The sequence below is a fragment of the Tyto alba genome, unplaced genomic scaffold (assembly GCF_018691265.1).
Source record: "Tyto alba isolate M040663 unplaced genomic scaffold, T.alba_DEE_v4.0 Super-Scaffold_38, whole genome shotgun sequence".
Lineage (NCBI taxonomy): Eukaryota > Metazoa > Chordata > Aves > Strigiformes > Tytonidae > Tyto > Tyto alba.
The window spans coordinates 38,885,726-38,903,741 of NW_024881313.1; the positions used below are offsets into that span (position 1 = coordinate 38,885,726).

Here is an 18,016-nt window from a genome sequence, read left to right on the forward strand (position 1 = left end):
GTGGGAGTGGAAGGCATTTGCCAAACTGCTGGGGGAACCTAGTACCTTAAGGGTTTACTAACAGTGCACATCGCTTTCATCCCTGCCTATCTTACAGCAGCTAAATCAAAGCTACGCATTCTGCAGTCTCTTGGGATGAGAGCTGCTAGAGTTTCCTCTCTTGCTGTTAAATGTAAGCTCCCTCGGTGGCAACATTGCTGCTGCCCTATGCAATGAGTGGGGATAGATGATATGTGAAGTGCAGAAAAAAAAAAAAAAAAAAAAAAAAGAACAACCAAGAACCCTTAGGAAATGTCTTTGAAAATCAGTTACTGAATAAATTGGGTAAATTAAAAAATATATTTTGGCCACCAGCAGAACAACATGGGGCCTGATTCTCCTCTTGGCCTGGTGTAAATCAGAATAACCTTTATCTAATTCAGTGGAATAAGAATAACCTTTATCTCATTCAGTGGAATAAGAATAACCTTTATCTCATTCAGTGGAAGTGGCAGAGAAGTTAAGCCAGTGTAATTAGGGGTGCATTTTGGTATAGGAGTATTTTTTTCCTACAGAAAGCTTACTTTTTCTAATGAGACACCTCACTCCTTGTTATTTTGCATGAAACTGGTATCTGGATGCACTGGCAGGCTCAGCCCCTGCTCCAGAAAACCTTAAAATCACAGATATCAGACTTGGACCTTGCATCCTTCTGCCCAAAGGCAGGATCCACTCTGCTTAAACTATCTCTGACAGATGTTTGTCTAACCTGTTCTCAAAAACCTCCCAGGTCGGAGCTCCCACCCCTTCCCCAGGCAATCTATCCTCATGCTTCGCTACCCTCACCGTTAGACCGTTCTTCCTAAAGTCTAGCCCCAATCCCCTGGCTGCGATTGAAGTGGACGTGGAAGAGAACTTGTCAAATTAATCTGGGCAAACCAAAGGAGGAGGTGGAAGTGCAAGAAAGAGAGGAAAATGAAGTAATGCTGTGAAGTTGCATAGCAGATCAGTGGCAGAGATGGGAATAGAGCTCAGTTCCCTTGACTCCATGACTTATGCCTGCGTAAGCAAGGGAGTCCTTACCTTATTAATCCCACTGGGTACCTCGCTTTTCTCCTGGCCTTTTTTTTCTATGCTCCCTCTTCTCACTCGCTTCCATCTCTCATGTTAATTTTTCTTGCCTTTCAGCATCTCACATGTGCCCTCAGAGGGAGAGGCTGTTGTAACATACGCAGTCTTCGACTGATTCATCCCTTTGCTTATACATGACTAACACTCATGCTATTTGTCTAACTATTTCGCTTGATGTACATTTAATATGTAAAAATTTAATTAAAGTGTTATTCATAAAAAAGTATCTGGGCCAATTTAATATTTTTTTTTAAATACCCAAAGGGAATATTTCAATTAGGGATTAAATGCCAGAAAACACTGTCAGATTTTTCCCCTCCATCTCTAATCAAAGCAGAAGGTTTTGATATTATAAAGAAAAAGCCACCAAAACCACAACAATATTTACAGGAATTCACTCTGCAGGTGCAGAGATCAATCCTGAGAGAAGCTGAGAACTTCCAGCTCTCGGTGGAAACCAATGGAAGTTACTCTGAGGAGAAGCCAACTACGTACCCAGAGCCAGCTTCTTACCTAGTGGATCAGCACTAATGCTCTGATTGGACAATTTACTGAATCTTTCTAATCAGCTTGGTCCTGCAACCTTTAATCATGCAAATGGCTCATGTCTTCAGTGCAATTCCAGACTTGCCAGCAAAAAGCTTTCAGGACTGAGTATGGCAAGGGGAATTGGGATTTTTACTGGCACAACAAAGTTTCTGACAGTTATGGGCCTGAAAATGCATCCCTCCAAATAGATGGTTCTCCCAGGTTAGTTGGGAGGGGTAAAAGCTCTTGGGCTTGCGTATTACATGGCCCAACAAGTCTCTTTAGTGGACAACGTCATTCAGAGCTTAGCGGATATGTTAGTATTTCCTGCCTCCAGATAGACAGGGACTAGCAAAATCAAGGATGGAAACCATGGCCCAAAAACCCACAGCAAAGATCTGAATTTGTTCATCCTAAGAGGACCAACGTGGTTTGGGTCTTGGGAAAAGGCTGAGATCGAATCACCCAGTCTTCAATTTAACATCATCCAGACCTGATTCACAACATTGGTCATAAAGTCCAGTCTCCAGCAGTTTCAAGTAACTGTGTAATAGTTGTTCAGTTCAAAAATCTGCCTAGGACAACTCCCCACAACAAGGCTGGGTGTGTTATGCTCCGTGCACAGTGGGTGGTATAAGAGTGAGGACACAGAAATGTTCTGTGAGTCAGAATGGGGTGCAACACCAGCCAGTGCTGATGGTGGCCCTTGGCCTCCCTACTCCTTCCCAGCCTCCTGTCGTCCACCACAAGCCATGAAAACTTGTGGTCCTTAATACTCTAAATGCTCCTTAACAAACTTAAGACTTTCAGCATGAAATAGAAAAGCCTCAAGAGCAGTAATGACCAAAACGTCATTCAGTCACCCGCATCCCAAGTGGACCTTGCTCCATGGCTTACATGTGCCTACAGGTTTTTGAGACATTTTCAAGATTTGTGAAAGTCTTGAAAAGCCTTACTGTCATTCCAGTGAAAAGGAGCTGCAGAAATCTCTGAATTTTCCTCAAACTGTAGTGCCCATTTCCTCTCTATACCAAGGAAGTCACAGCTGCTATGCCAAAAATGAGGCCAAAGGAAATGCTGTGTGTCACATTTAAGGGGCAGTCCTCAGAGTCTCTACAGAAGGCTGTGAATGAGTCATAAGACTCATTCTTCAGGAAGATCTCCAAGCCCATTTAACCCAAGTCTTAATTTCAGGCATTTTTTATGAGGTTTTTGCAAAGACCCAGTCATTTATGTCTTCAGAGGGAGATAGTAAGCTACCTGAAGTATGTGCTGGTACGTGATTTACCTCCATGGAGCAGTAACCTTGCAGTGCACACGTAGCAGCTGCTAGAGAATGCTAATACGCGAACACAGGCCTCATCTTGAAATCTTAAGAAGGGATTAGAGCAGATGAGTCCTCATTTAGTTTTCCAGAACAGTGGCAGAGATAAATCTGGCTGCTCCTTTGCAGGGTGTTAAAGGGGGATTTCCTGGTGAGTGGATCTCCTCAGTGGGGTATTATTGTATTGACAGTGAGGCGGGAAGGAATGGATTAAGCAACTGGCAATGGGATATGGAGCCTGTGCATGTGCTGACAATGGATTTAATATGGGGAGGGTGGAAAGCTGTCAGTGGACTATAGGAAATCAGGTTTGGTTCCTGGCTTATTCCTGGAGACCACACTGTTGGTCTTGAGCTGAGCATTACTCTTCAGAAACTCAGCCATGACTCCCACACTGATTATGTCGCTGGTGATCAGTGATAGGGCTCAGGTGGTGTGGACACTCCTGGACCTCCTGGTGTGCAAGGCAGTCAGCCAGTTGGAGCTGTTGAAGTTGGGTCACCCATACACTGCCCAACACTATCCTGCAGTGGAGAAATGTCAATCCTGGTAGGAAATGTTATCTCCTGCCCATAAATCACTCCCAAATCCCACCGTCCTCTTGGCTTTCTTGAGTATGTGCAATTTTTCTGCTATGTTTCTTGGTATGGTGAAGATTTTGGCATGTTTTTATTCTAAACTGCATGTTTGGTTTTCTATTCTGGATAAGCATAGGTGCTAAGGGCATCACCATCAACTTTGGTGTTAATTTTGGTGAAGCCTGCAGAGAGTTCAGGAACTGAAAGCAGAGCTGAGCAAAGCAGAACTGAGAACAGGTTTCCACTTCACCCTGGAGATGTCATCTCATTTAGAGAGGAGAGATTTTGGAGGGGAACTGCAGGGCTTCTTTAAATTTCAGGGCCTGTGTTTGCCCTTATTCTAATGCTAATTTTCATACCAGTCTCTGAAGCTCAAAGTCCTGTTGAGTAAATACATTTAACTTAAGAAGCAAAATGCCCATGATCTGCAGATTCCCACAGTCTCACAAAGCTGCTTGGAGATCAAGAAGAGAAGTGAAGAGTTTCAAGCTGGTCAGCCCTACACAAAGAAAACACATACTTCACCCAAGCTGGTTAACCTCAGTTGGCTAAATTGGGTTAAAACAGTTTTTAGGGCAGGAGTGCCTCCCCAGAACCTCCTGAATCACATGTGACTCCCCAGTGTTTTGCATATGGTTCTTTGCCCTGGCTATGACATGTGATCGGTTAGCAGTAGGGCTATGCTGCGTGGTGGCTAGAAGCCCAATATCACCAGGCTGTATTATTCTGGGATGTGGCTTGCTTGCTCAGGCCAGCTCCAGAGGAGCCACTGTCATCCTCTGAGGTAGTCCTGGTACACCACTACCCCAAATTTTCTGATGTACATTACGTGTGGCTCATAGAGTGAAGAAGATCCACCCTCCCACATTGAGGTTCATCCCAAGATTTTTGATCCCAATCAGTACCAAGATTAGCTCTTCTGTAATTTTAAGCCAGGCTAACTGTCTCAGTTGCCCAGTCTGAATTAAGAACACTCATCTTTTCCTGGCACAGTTGATGGAACCAAAGAAAAATCTAAAAAATCACGAGGCACCAACGTCACAAAAGAAGGTGCAGCCCTGGATTAACAAACTAGCAGTCAGCTCCAAGCCTCTATAATATCAGCAGACCCAGCTCTAGTAAGAAAAGCTCAACGTGCTTCCAGCTTTTGGTCAACCATATTAGTGGTCAACCCCATAAAATAGGCAAATACATGTAATTAATAGTTCAGTGAGCTTGATGCAGTGACCTCACTAAATTGCAACACCGGTGATTACAGCCTCTTTTCCAGTAAAGGTGTAATGCTGATATATATATATTTTAAAATTGCATCTGTCCTGCTCTTCAGACTTTGAATAATTATTATTTTGTAGCCAACATGAGTGTATGAGGCTTACGTCAGAGTTGCAATGGTGAGTACGGCTATTAGAGCAGAGTATCATCCATTTCTAAAGTATCTGCATGAAAAGTCAGGTTGAACACAGAGATGTTTGGATTCCTTAAAAATAAAACAACAAATAAACCCACAAAGCAAACACCCTTTTCACTTTCCTTCTCTGTTCTTTTTAAAAAAACACTGATATAAATGAGGTGGATTAAAGATTTCAGGGAAGCCACAGTAGTCTTAACATGAATAGTGAACAAAAGTATTAACGACTGGTGGGACAGGAATATTCTGAAGGTTAGCGGTTGGATTTGGCTGAAGTGAGGAGAGTTTAGGGAGAGATTTTAACTCTTACGTTTGATTATTTTTACATACTGATTATTGATTTTTGATATATTTACTGAAGCCTTGGGATAAACATTGGAAACATGAAACTGAAAACTGAGATAGTGCTTTCCTGATGGCTGAGAGGTTCAAAAGCTTCAGTGTCCATCTGGCCTCTTGAGAACCAACACAAGAAGGCAAGATTGCATTGTCTTGCTCAATGGAAGTATAAACTATTCTATGATAAGACATTTGTATCCTCTTCGACTCTTTCCTGGTCCACAGGGATCAATGACAGGATATGGGTATGTGTTTGGACCATGATAATAACTGATAAAGTCATAAACAGAACTTTAAAACCCCTATTATTTGCCAGGGTCTTGCCTTCAGAACCTCACTAAGTCATCTCTGATGTGTTCGGGTGTAAGTGACATGCACATTAACTTTTGATTGAGAAGACACTGTGGTCAGGTGAGATAAATACAGAGAATATTCTTCATTTCAGATGCTGGGCACAGATGATAATTCTGTTACAAATATCACCAGAGTATTGCTGTGCTGGGCACAGACTGAACATCTAACACAGACTGGCTGTGCTCCACAGAGCTCCCATCTACCTCTCTCAGGATACACCTATGTCTTCAAATTCATCTGCCAAGGAAACTATCTGAAATGCAGTTCGGAAATCAGACTGAAAATGGAACAGAAACATCTTTTTCCACCCAAACCAACAGCACTAAAATACTTTTCCACCTTTTGTTTCTTCTCTAAGAAGAATATATGAAATTTCCCGTTGGAGCATCTTCATTACAGGACTCAGTTTCTATAACGGGGGAGAATAAGTCACAGATTTGGGGCCTGTTACAGCTCTCAATTTATACAGCTGTAAGGCTGCTTTATGAATTTAGGTGGATCCTTAGAAGACCACTGCTAATACATCACTGTCAGTTAATCTGGATTTAGGCAGGCTGTCAGAATGGAGTTTGAAGAGCATGTCATACCTAAATCTAATCATGAGGGCCAAATAATCAAATTATTATATTATGAGAAATTCTGTATTGTTTTATTTTTAAGATTTGAAAATCAGATGGAAAATATGAGTCTGAATTCTTCCATGTGATAAGAGACTAGGGAAAAAAGATATTTTAGGCTGTGGAAGTATTTTATTTTGTTAATGTCTGAATTTTTTCTTTGATAAGATAAAATCATTCAGCTTCAATAATATAAAAACTACTCCAATATTCGATAAAATATTAAAGGTACAGCGTTATGCTTCATTGATTGTTTCATGACTTTCTATGTTGACATGCTGTTCAAAATTAAAAAAAAGTAAAATGTCTTATTTTCAAAAACTGAGATGAAACTGTCTGAAATGTGCAAAACAAAACAAGGACAGAGCTGTGCATTTTTGCCTTGAAATTGGGTGGGTCCTGCAAAACATCTCTATTTTGATGCAGCTGCCTTTTCTGATGGAAAACTGGCCCAGAAAAAAAAAAATAAATACATTTTTGATAAGCTATAATATCTTCTGAGCTGGATCCTGCGTGCCTAGCCTAAGGGGTCTCCAAGTTTTTTATGGCTTCGGGTGAACAGAAATATCTCCTTGTGCCCTCTCCACCCATTCACACTCCCACAACATCCCTGTGGCAACAGCTTCCCTGGGAAAGTAGCATGATTAGGAAAGGATAAACCATAATTATTAGCTATCATTTAATGTGATTTAGCACCTGGAAATAATGGAGAGGAAATTGTGCCAGATGCTTAGTCAACAAACTGCAGCCTACCAGGAAGTGTTCCATGAAGCATTACTGCCCTGTCGATCAAACTTGAGAGCAACAGTCATAAGTAGGCCAATAAAACTACCTAAATTATGTTGCAAGAGCTGCAGGGCCCTACATATGACCTACTTTGGTATCACTCCCTCTGAAGTACCCAGTTGTTTCTGTGGTGCATTCTGTGGGAAATGGAGATGCAGAGGAAAGAGGACCTGCTCCGTTGTCTCCATCATAGCCAAAAGCAGAGCCAGAACCAGAATCTCTTTTCTGCCTTGATCCCCATCACTGGTCCAGGCTGGGTCTGGAGAAACCAGACAAATAACATGTACGCTTTGTTAATGATTCTTCTTTTCTAGGAATGGTAAGATGAGTCAAGTTGAAATAAAAAGTGAAAGACACTCTCCATTCCTCCACCTGTGAGCCACTCTTGAGTTCCACCTCAAGCCATGTGGATGGCTCTGTGTTTCTCAGGATCTGGTGGGCTCCCTGGCTTTCTATCTGTGATTTGCCATCAGGCTTTAGGGTCACCTACAACCAAAGTTCCAGAGTCTCCTTGAGGTTCACCACACTGTCTTCTACTTCCTAGAAAGGCCTGCCCAAACCAAACCAAACCAAACCAAACCAAACCAAACCAAACCAAACCAAACCAAACCAAACCAAACCAAACCACAAGATTTTCCTTCAAGTCCCTCCCTAAAGTTTATCCATACTGTGACATATCTATAGTCCTCTTCTATAGGCCCGTCTTACAGAAATCTGCAACACTCACCAGAAGCATCTCAGCGACCCATGGGAGCACGCTGAAGGGTGAGCAGGAGATGGCGCACCATGCACTTCCCTGCTTAATGTCTTGGGGTCTACTTCACACAGTCCTCAGCTACCTTGGTTTCACCCATCTCATGCTGTTTTTCCAAAAAATGACGCTTCTGTGCAGCACCTCTGCCTACCTTGGAGCGGTGGAAGTTCTTGCCTACTTCAATGGGTGTTGCCTCCCATGAAGCTCTCTAATTCTGTTATTTTGTATATCCCAAGACTTTGGACTCCACCAGAACACTGCTTTCCTCTTGCTCCTGCTTTTTCCTCACTGCTCAGTCTTAAAACAATGATGCCCTAATCATTCCTATGAGCACATTGTTCACATGCACAATAGAAATCCGAACACAGTCATAACAATCCTTTTAAATCATTCCCTCTCCTGGCTGACCCCTGCATCTTTGTTAATCCTATAGATCTTCCTGGATGATGAGTCCTTCTTTTGAAGAAGGTGCCCCCTGAAAGATGGGGCTGAGGAAGGAAGGAATGAGACAAGTTGATCCATCAAGGTGCACTCTTCCTCCTGCAGCAGACCTTAGCAGGGAGCATGCTAACCTATCTCCTGACAAAAAGTGCCTCGGCTATCAGCCCTGTCTGCTCTGCAGGAGACAGCCCCGTTCCCCTGCCGTGCAAGCCCATAGCACAGAAAGAAGCATTCAGGGCATCTTTATATGCCCTATTTTTCTACTTGCTGCCCTGTCATATCTACTTGGGGAGGGATAGGAGGAAATTCTCTGCTTGTTATACAGGAATCCAAACAGATGATCCCACAGCCCCTTCTGGCCTTAAAATCCCCACGTCTATTCAGCACTGCCAGCTCATAACACATCTCACAGGGAAGAAAAGCCACATTCAGGGGCTTGGAGCCCTCTTTGTCAGAAGACTTTGCTTGTTTTGGCTGTTTGGTACATCAGAGCGTGGGCAGACACATGTCTAGCTCCTTGGCCGACAAAACCCACCCTTGCAGACCTGAGGACAGTGCACCCCAGCTCAGGACCCATCCCATAGGTGCTGAGGGGTGAAGCCCACCCTGTCCCCCTTCCCCCCAGCGCCCGGATGAAGGCGACCAAGCCTCCGCAGTCCCCATTTCCCTCCCTGGCTCCCGTCCATGCGTGTGTGTGTTTGTGCCGCCGGTTGTGCGCCAAGGGCCCATTTGGGGCCGGGATTCTCCCAGGACAAAGGGATGCTAATCAGCTCCCTCTACTGTTTCCTTTTGTCTAAGACTAGCTCCCACGCTTGGACTTGGCACTCTGGGATGCGGCAGAGGGAGCTCCTTGTTGCAACCAGGCTGAGCCCAGTTGGGGAATGCAATGTACCCAGCAGGGAAAGGGGAGGAAGGGGAGGGGAGGGGGAAGGAAATAAATCTATAACTCCCCGCAGCCCGCTCTCTGCCAGCCCATCGCATTGTGCATGCTGCCCGAGGCAGAAGTTTCCAGTGCCTCCCGCTGCCGGGAGAGACGTCACCGGTTTTGTAGCCACAGGCTGTCTTGTTCCTTCTCCCCTCCCTGATCCCCCGTCTAATGTTTTAGTTGCCAGAAAAATCTCCATGTCAAGGTTGACAGATGAGGGTTGGTGTAGTGGGAGGTAGAGGGAGCACAGAAAGCAAACAGGATTGGCTCCTGGCATTGCTGCCACTTCCTTTTCACCATCACTGCTCTCCCAGGTTTGGAGCCTGCGTCTGGGTGTTGGCTGTTTACAGCTGTTTACACTGGCTCTCTCATCTCCAGAGAACTGTACAGATGCACAAGAGCCAGATCTTTATCCTAGGATCACTTTGCAGGTGGAGGGGTGATGAGGTCAGGACCTCTCACTAAGAAACCCGTAAAACGCTTGAGCCCACCAAACCCAGGCCACGTGCAGCTTCCAGTTGCACTGGGGATGGAGAGGCAAATGCAGCCAGATGTGAGTCTAACTATAGTCTTCTAGGTGCTCTCCTACTGTCCCAGTGCTTGCCCTTGAAAACTTCTGAAGTCACACAAGGCTGAAGTGACCCCTTCTGCTGGTGACCTGGCCCTACCTGCAGTTCCATCAGTAAGAGAAGGAGCATCTCTACCACCTCACTGGTATCCTGCTCCAAAAGGCTGAGGGACGAACACATTGGCAAGCTTCCTCAGCACCTCTGTTTGCTGCTGTTGCAACTTGCAGCTCTTACCAAGGCTCCGTGGAAGCTGCTGGTCTCCCAGTACCGATGTGGGTACAAACCAGCGATGTGGCTGTAGCTCATCTAGATCTCCCCAAACTGCATTTCCCCCCATGATGCTGCTGCCTGTACCGAAGTAGCTACAGAAAAGCCAGTTCAGAAATGCTGCAACCACAAATATGGGCTGTTCTGTACCTGTGGGCTGGAACGTGGACTCAGGGAGGGCAGAGGTATGTTGGCACTTATGACTGTCTCATCCCTTGCACTAATCCCCAGCTCCAAGCTCAATTCACATTGACACTGAGCACAACTGATGCTTCTGTCTTGAGCCAGGATCTGCCTGTCTTTTTCTCAGCGGCATTGGCAAATCTCTGGCCTACAGCATTTATACATCTTGATGGCTGAGTGGAGCTTGCATAGTCACATTTTCAATCCTGATCCTTCCAGTTTCCTTCCCCATAGTTACAGGGTAGAGTTTGTAGATCTCCGTTGTTGATACCAGGGCAGCTGCCCAAATTGCCATTAGCAGAGAGGTAGACGGGGTGTGGTTGGAAATCAGATCCTCTTGGGAAGAGTTTCATGAGAGAGCAGAGAGTACCTCCTACATGTAACTAACCTCCTGGATGGATCAGTATCTTGTGGCTTTCTGCTCATGCCTTACTTTATTGCAGAAGTGGAGAAGTCTGATCTGGAGCAGGGAAAGGGGGGGAAGAATTTGGCACAGAGACAACTGAGATGCCAGAATGCCATCAGGAAAATATGATGAGGTCTGATAAACTTATTAATTTTAAATCATGGAAGACATTATGAGATGGTATTATGCCTGAAATAGCAAGGGACTGCCTCTATTTAGTGGTCCAAGCAGATCTTTTCCAGTGCCATGCTCTTACATTAGTAAAATGGCCTCTCCAACAGGGGATGGAATAAGGACTACTTTCTAACAGGAGAAAGATGTGGGGTGGGAACTGTTTGCCCCCAAAACTGGGCCTCTAAGAAGTACACATAGAAGTATGAGCCTGTAGCCCTAGGCTCCCTCTATAGTCAATGGAGAGAAATAAACATCTTGGTATGATTCATGTTATCCTGAGATAGGTGTCTAAGATAGGTCAGATGAATTGCTCTCTGGAGATGCCGATTGCTCTCCACTGACTACAAAGGGAGCCTGGGGTGACTAGCTCAGACTTTGACAACTAGCTTTGGTAGATGAGATCAGGCCTATCAGAGAGCCTGTGGAGCGATATTGTTATGACACAGCAAGAAAAAAATACAGAGGAGACTTTTGTCTCCGAGGTATTATAACTGAATTTAAGAGTCTTGTTCTGTTCTTGCTGAACCCGGGGAAAAACTCACATGGATTTCACTAGACACAAGACAAGCTTTCTCATCGACAGTAGTAACAGGGACAAAAGAGTCCACCCATGAACACAGCTACGTTTTGGTTTTCTTGATGGAGACAAGACATGGGGCTTATCCCCCAAAAGTCTAGAGTCCAAAATAAGCCTAGCTGAAAAAGTAACAGTGCCTAGCATCCCATATGAAACTGGATGTGACTTGAATCCCACATTTCTCATGAGCTAGACAAATGCCTGCTCTGCTCTTCATGTGTTCCCTGGGAGCAGGAGTCTTCACATCAAGAGCCGGTCTCCCTGGATTCCCTCAGTGATTGATGGAGAGATGTAGAAACTTCAGAGTGTGAATAATTTAATCCTAACTGTCTAGAATACATCAGATGAATCATGCCCTGAAGGACCACAGCATTAAATGGAACTCCCTCCACCTGTCTAGCTGTCTGACATAATGGTCCCAAACTTTTGCTGACCCACTGTTCTTCTGCAGGCCTCAATTTAAGCTTTTTATAAAATGTAATTAGCAAAGAAATTGCTCTGTTATAGAAAAGCTATTCTGAAACTAGAAAAGAAATTATAGTGACTGGTTGTCAACACCAGAGCCATGTCACATTAGAAATGAGGAGACTTGTAAAAGTGGAGGTAGATAGATTGTCTATCTCTTGGTAGTATGTCAAGATAAAATGTCCTTTGGGAATAGATGTCATAGTCAAATCCAGATCTTGGTTTCATTCCAGAAGTTTTGAGGTGAAATTCTCTAGTCTGAATCATGCAAGAAGGATGCTTGGATAATCTGACAGTCCTGACAGACTATAAACATGCAATGAGCACAGTACCTTGAGAAGGAGAGAGGCATTTGAGAACCAGAGATCTCATATCTCTACCAATGACACACTATTATTGCTGCCCCTTTCAATTGGCAAGTGGCCTTCAAAGAGGTTGTTTGGTATAACTTTCTGAAGGACACTCTGCCATGTCTATTAGACAGTGTCATCTGCAGGAACATTGTAAGTGAAGGTAGTAGAAATTCTTTAGTCTTTATGGATAAGATGACAGGGAGATACCACCCCACCTTATCCCATGCCATCTCATCCCATCCCATCTTGATTTGAGTTGAAAGTGCTGGAAGGCAAGACATCTACCCAGTTCAATAATGAAGCAATCAAGTGGTCTCAAATACTCCGTATTTCATTCCATGTTCATGCTGGTAACTATACAAACAGGAGCTGTATCAAAAAGGACATGTCTTTGCTGGACAGGAACAGGGTTAACCCACGGGGGCACAAAGAGTGGGCCACTCCATTGCTTTTGTGGCTCTCATCAGTTGCCTTCTAGCAGGGGCGATGGCCCGCGATTATTTCCGGAATTAATTTATGCCTCCGAGCCTCTGCATCACCCATTAGGCTCTCATTTGTCCAGTGGGGAATTTGATATATGTCCTCAGAGGGCACATCCGACGGGTGCAGACACTTGACAAAGCAACAGGACGCGCGCGCACCCGCCCCGGCTCGTTCAAAACCCCTCGCACACTGGCAAACGCCCCGACGTACAAAAAGGGACGGTGCGGCTTCCCAAGGTTGCGTGAGTGTTAAACTCTAATAAACAAGCCCCGTCGGTGAAAGCTGAAAGAATCTGAGCCCTCTCCAACAAAGCATTTAATCCAGTTTGGCATAACCTTTGACATTATTAGGGATCGCAGTGACCCTAATCCAATCAGATTGATTAACTAAAGCGGAGACCCCATAAGCTGACCCCCCTCTGGCCTCTGCTATTTAGTCCTGACCAAACAGTGGGAGAGACGTGCCGTATTTACACCACAATGGGTCCGCGCTGAGAACCTGTTTCATTACAGAGCGACTTAAACTCCCATTACTCCATCAATGTATCATTCTTCAATAGTTCATTAAAAGCTGCTCCTCCACAATAACTATTAACCATTTCTCAGTCCAGCTGGCAGGTTTAAAGCCCCAGCCAGTCTTTAGCAGAAGGAGGTGGGAGTGAGTGAAAGAAATAGATAGACAAGGGCTCCCTTTTTAAATTTAAACGAACTGGGAGCTTAAATAGTTTGAGGTAATTTACTTTTATTGAATGGGGGGAGGAGAGGGAGGAAACTTTTATTTTGACTTAATTATGTGCTGAGGTCCTTTAAAGACACAGGGCCATGATAAGCTTTTATTGTATTACTTCTCTTGAGATTGTTTCATATTTCTGCCCAGAGGAGTTTCAAAGAGAGCTTGCATGGCACTGAGAGGCTAAAAAATACACCACAACTTAAACATGAACACCGTCTTCAGTCCACAAAAGCTAAAACCAGGGCAAAAGACATGATTCCCAATATGTGGCACATAAGTTCAAGATGGAAAATGCCTGTTAGGTTGCACCATTCACTTTCTGTTGTCAGTGATGCATGTCCCTCTACTACATCCTCCACAGTTTTATCCTGTATATTTTTAAAGGCAACTCAAAAATCTTCCCTTGTCCTTGGGGAGCTGAAAGATACTGCAACTGCCTTACAAACTGCCAGACCTTGCAGGTAAGTGGCTGGGCATGAGCTGTGGCTAAAGGTGATCACTTAAGGTCGCGTGGCGATGGCTGTGATCTGCTCCACTGCCTCATGCAATACAGGTGAAGTAAGAAATGAGAACTTTTTTTTTATTTTTTTTTTTTCCTGTAGAAATTACTCTCTTAGAAAAGTTCAAATGGAAGGTTTTATCTGCTCTCCAGTAGATGAGATCTGAACTTCTGGGAGACTAGAAATTACATGAACTGTAACCTCTTATATATGTCTGATAAGCAGATCAGTAGGTTTAGGTAGAGGGAAAGAGATCAGGCTTTTTTTCCTGCATAGGCATCCTGTTCTTTGCATTCCCAACAGTCTAGGGTACTCGAGACACCTATTTCCTAGTGATTTGAAAGAAAAACCCAACAGTGGCACCTATCTGAATGTTTATCCATGGAGGTGCACATCTGCTCATACTCTCTCAAGACCACAAAGGAGGAGAAACCCCCTCTTCCAACATCCCTGTAGTGATTTCACCTCTCCAATTCCTGAATCATTCCCCGTGCAAGTAGCACAGCATAGCAAGGCAGGTGACTCTGTTCCCCTTGTATAGGGAACATTTATTCTACAACCAAGGACCTGCAAAACAGAATATTTAAATAGATGGATGGGATGGGGGATTTCTGCTCTTCGTATGTCCTGAGTGACATACAAAGAGCTAAAGAGACATAGGGCCAAGCCTGTCAAGTATTGCCTCCAAATAGCAGCAGGTCTGGATCCCCTGAACATCACCATTCCCTTGTAGCTGAGCTCATGAATATCATTGCTGTTTGATATGTGATTCATTAGGCCTGGCTATAGTAATGTTATAAAAAATTACACAAGTAATGTTGTAGCTAAAACATGCGGGATTTCTTTCCATAAACAGGCTGATGGGGAAAAAGAGTCTGATTTTAGATGAGATATCAGAATATGGCTCTTAACAGGACCAGAGTCTGGTGACAGTTTGGCATCGCTGAATCACAGCTCAAGCCTAGCCCTGAATTAGCAATGAGATACAAGGGCAGCCCAGACACAGAGGCAGCCTCAGTGAGATTTGGGCCTAGAAAGTATTTCCTGAAGGCATTAAAATCAGTCCTTTCCAATGAAAGAATTGCAGATAGTCATGTAAGGCAAAAGGGAGTTGCTTTAGTGACTACGCTGGTTTGTGCAGAGGGAGGATGGGGTCCCTATTGACTCAAATGAGAAGTTGCCGTTAGATCTTGGGTGACTTAAATCCCAAGCTGCAAAATAGAGTTTTGCTTGCTTGCTTGTTTTCTCTCTTTTTCTCCTTCTCTCTTTCTGGGTAGGAGCTCAAATATGTTCCTACCCTGGGGGATCTGCCGCACAAGAATGCGACTGAGCTGTTTTTTTTTCTCCCCCCTCCTGCTGTAGGTGAAGCAAAACTGAAGGGTGGTTTGATTCTCCCTCAAGGAACAACATTCTTCAGTTATGAAATCGTCCCAGCCTTCTTTCCCTCCCTGAGCCTGGCTACTGAAAGCCTGAAGTCTCAAGCAAGGACAGACCCTTTGTGTCGACACCATTGTGAGATAAGAACTTCTGGCAGCTTGCAGGATCAGGCTTCCTTCGGTTAGCAAGGAGGTGAGGATTGCTTTCCTCATGCACAGGGTATAATTGCTACAGGAGACGTGGAGCATCTAACCCGAGACCATCTGGGAGCATGAGCGGCTCCATGTGTCCTTGAGGACATCCAGTCTTGTGATGAGGCAAAGACATTGGGTTATCTGGTTCACTTACTGCCTATGCCCAGAGAATGATCTTGGGCAAGTCATGCTGGGCTTGTGTGTATGGGAAGAATACTCAGTTTGGCTGTGCTGGTGTAATTTGACTGCTGTAGTCACCCAGGAGTGAGGTACTCAGAACGGGTGCTTTAATTGCATGCAAAACGTTGTGGTATGACACTTTGATATGGGCTTAAGTGCACCACACTGCAGATCTTACAGAAGGTAATTATTTTGGGCTGATCTCTCACCGCTAAACCCGAATAGTGACACCAGCTTTAACATGGTGCCTCAGCTCCCCAGCTCTAACGGGATAACCCCCACCAGCCAAAACCACCCAGTCTCCTGCTGGGTGCATGTAAAATGCCTGTTCTGGCTGGTGGAGGTCCTGCCAAGGTACAAATCAAGGCTTTGCTCTCTCTTGGTTGCTATGTTCTTCAAAATTCATGCAAGAGGAAATGCTCAAGTCTCTTCTGAGTAATGCAGCAGGGGAAGAACAAACAAAACCCCCATCTCCAGTTGGCAAGCACTGGAAGAATGTGCCCCAAGGTGAGTGCAGATCAGCTACACACACCAACTCAGGAGATTCCCTGAAACTCTCCCAGATGCTCCCTCCTCTCTCATAGGAGGTCAAACAGTGCTACTTCACTATTCAAGACGGAGTAATTCCAACTTTCAGACTGTCAGAAACTTGTAACCGTTACTCTTTTACAAAAACAAAAAAGAAAGAAAAGAGAATTTCCAAGCCTTTTTGGCTGGTGCTCTCCTATGAGAAAGCAGCCATATTCCTGCACAGTTCTGCAGCTGGACTTACCGTCAGGGCAGGGATCAAATACAAAGTGAGCCTGCCTCTTGGATGAACCCCTTTGTGCTCAAGTGAAAGGCAGAGCTTGACCCAGACTTACTGAGACCAGAAGGAGCAGGCTATACTTTAAAAGACATACTACAAGGGAAAAAAAAGAATAGAACAGTTCTTACGGGTTAAAATAGGCTCTTGCCAACTTATAAGGGATAAGTTACAGATACTCAGATTTAGCCAAGTACTTAAGTCCCACTGCATTCAATGATTTAGGGCAAAATATTTCTAACAGCTCCCACTTATATCAGTAAGTGCTGTGTCAGAATTAGTTGCCTGAATTAGCACTCTGTCTTAATTTTCCACATTCATAAACAACGAAAACAGAACCTTTAATTAATGGTGATTTTTTCAGGCCTTTGATCTTCACTGTTTCCCATTATGGTATCAAAACTGATGCTACCTGATAAGCACAGCACCTAGGAACCATCTCCAACAGCCCATTATCTCCTGTCTGCAGTCATTGAGAGAGATGAGAATGCTGCATGAAATGCCATGGGGTCAGAAAAGGATCCAGACGTCCAGCTTGACCGCTGCAAACACAATAATCCTTTGTTTTCCTTCCAAGGGGCATAGGATCATAGGACAATTCATGTTGAAAGGGACCTTGGGAGGTCTCTCATCCAACCTCTTGCTCCAAGCAGGGTCAGAGATGACTTCAGTCTCTGTGCACTGACAAGTGGGGCGATTCCCCATTCTCTGAGTCACTCATACAATCCCAGTAGAGATTTGAGGTAGAAATAGTGGTTATCTGTGACTGGATGTTGGCTGTACAATGGAGGTGGTGGGTAACCACCCTCCTTACATTGAGGAGGAACACATGTACTTGCTATCCCTATGAGAACAATTAATTACCTTGTCTCTACAAAAGACCTTCTGGGTCAGGTTTGAACTGCTTGGATGGGATCCTGGACCAACAAAATACTCCTTGACTGTGTCACATGCCTCCTTTATCAAGCTCAAGTCCTATCTCCAGCAGCCCATTTTACATGACACTTTATCAGAAGCAAATGAGTTCACATTAGGTTTCTCAAGATGTCTGCTACTACTCCACCATGGATATTGCTGTTGCCAAACCTGCAGCACTGCACTCACCTTTATCTAACACGGGCCCAAAGATGGCTAAGCTGTCATTGACGGTCGTGCAATTCCACCTCCTCCCTCGAAATTGGTGTTGGCATTCCTGGATCCCAATCTTTACCCCTTCAGCTACGCTGGGCATGATCTCCACATAGTTCCGACAGAAGCGTAGCTGCTTGGGTACCAGTCCTGGGATGCTCCCACAGAGGATGGGCTGAGTCCCCAGGGAGGAATACTGGTGACCAATTGCCAAGGACCTGAAAAAAAAAAAAAAAAACAAAAAAAAAAAACAAGGAAAAAGAGATGCTGTCAGGTTGGCTTTCACCTTTGTGTTTGGTTCACAAGAATGGGGAGAGAAAATCAACATCTTCAGATCCTCTGCATTGCCCTCTCTAGAAAACGTCCTTTTCACTGTTATCCCTCCCCAAAATAACATCATCTTTCTCCTGAAGTTCCTTACAGGCCCAACAAGGCAAGCAGCTCTGCCTTTAATATCAT

The 18,016-nt window shown here is 44.5% G+C and overlaps 1 protein-coding gene across 1 annotated transcript in view; it reads right to left on the minus strand.

Annotated features, from left to right (window-relative positions):
- WNT3A (Wnt family member 3A) overlaps positions 1 to 18,016 on the minus strand; it is a 90,383-nt gene that overhangs the window by 22,421 nt on the left and 49,946 nt on the right. The window contains exon 2 of the mRNA XM_033011683.2: positions 17,534 to 17,775. Within this exon, the coding sequence (XP_032867574.1) occupies positions 17,534 to 17,775 (242 nt within the window). The remainder of the gene's footprint in view (positions 1 to 17,533; positions 17,776 to 18,016) is intronic.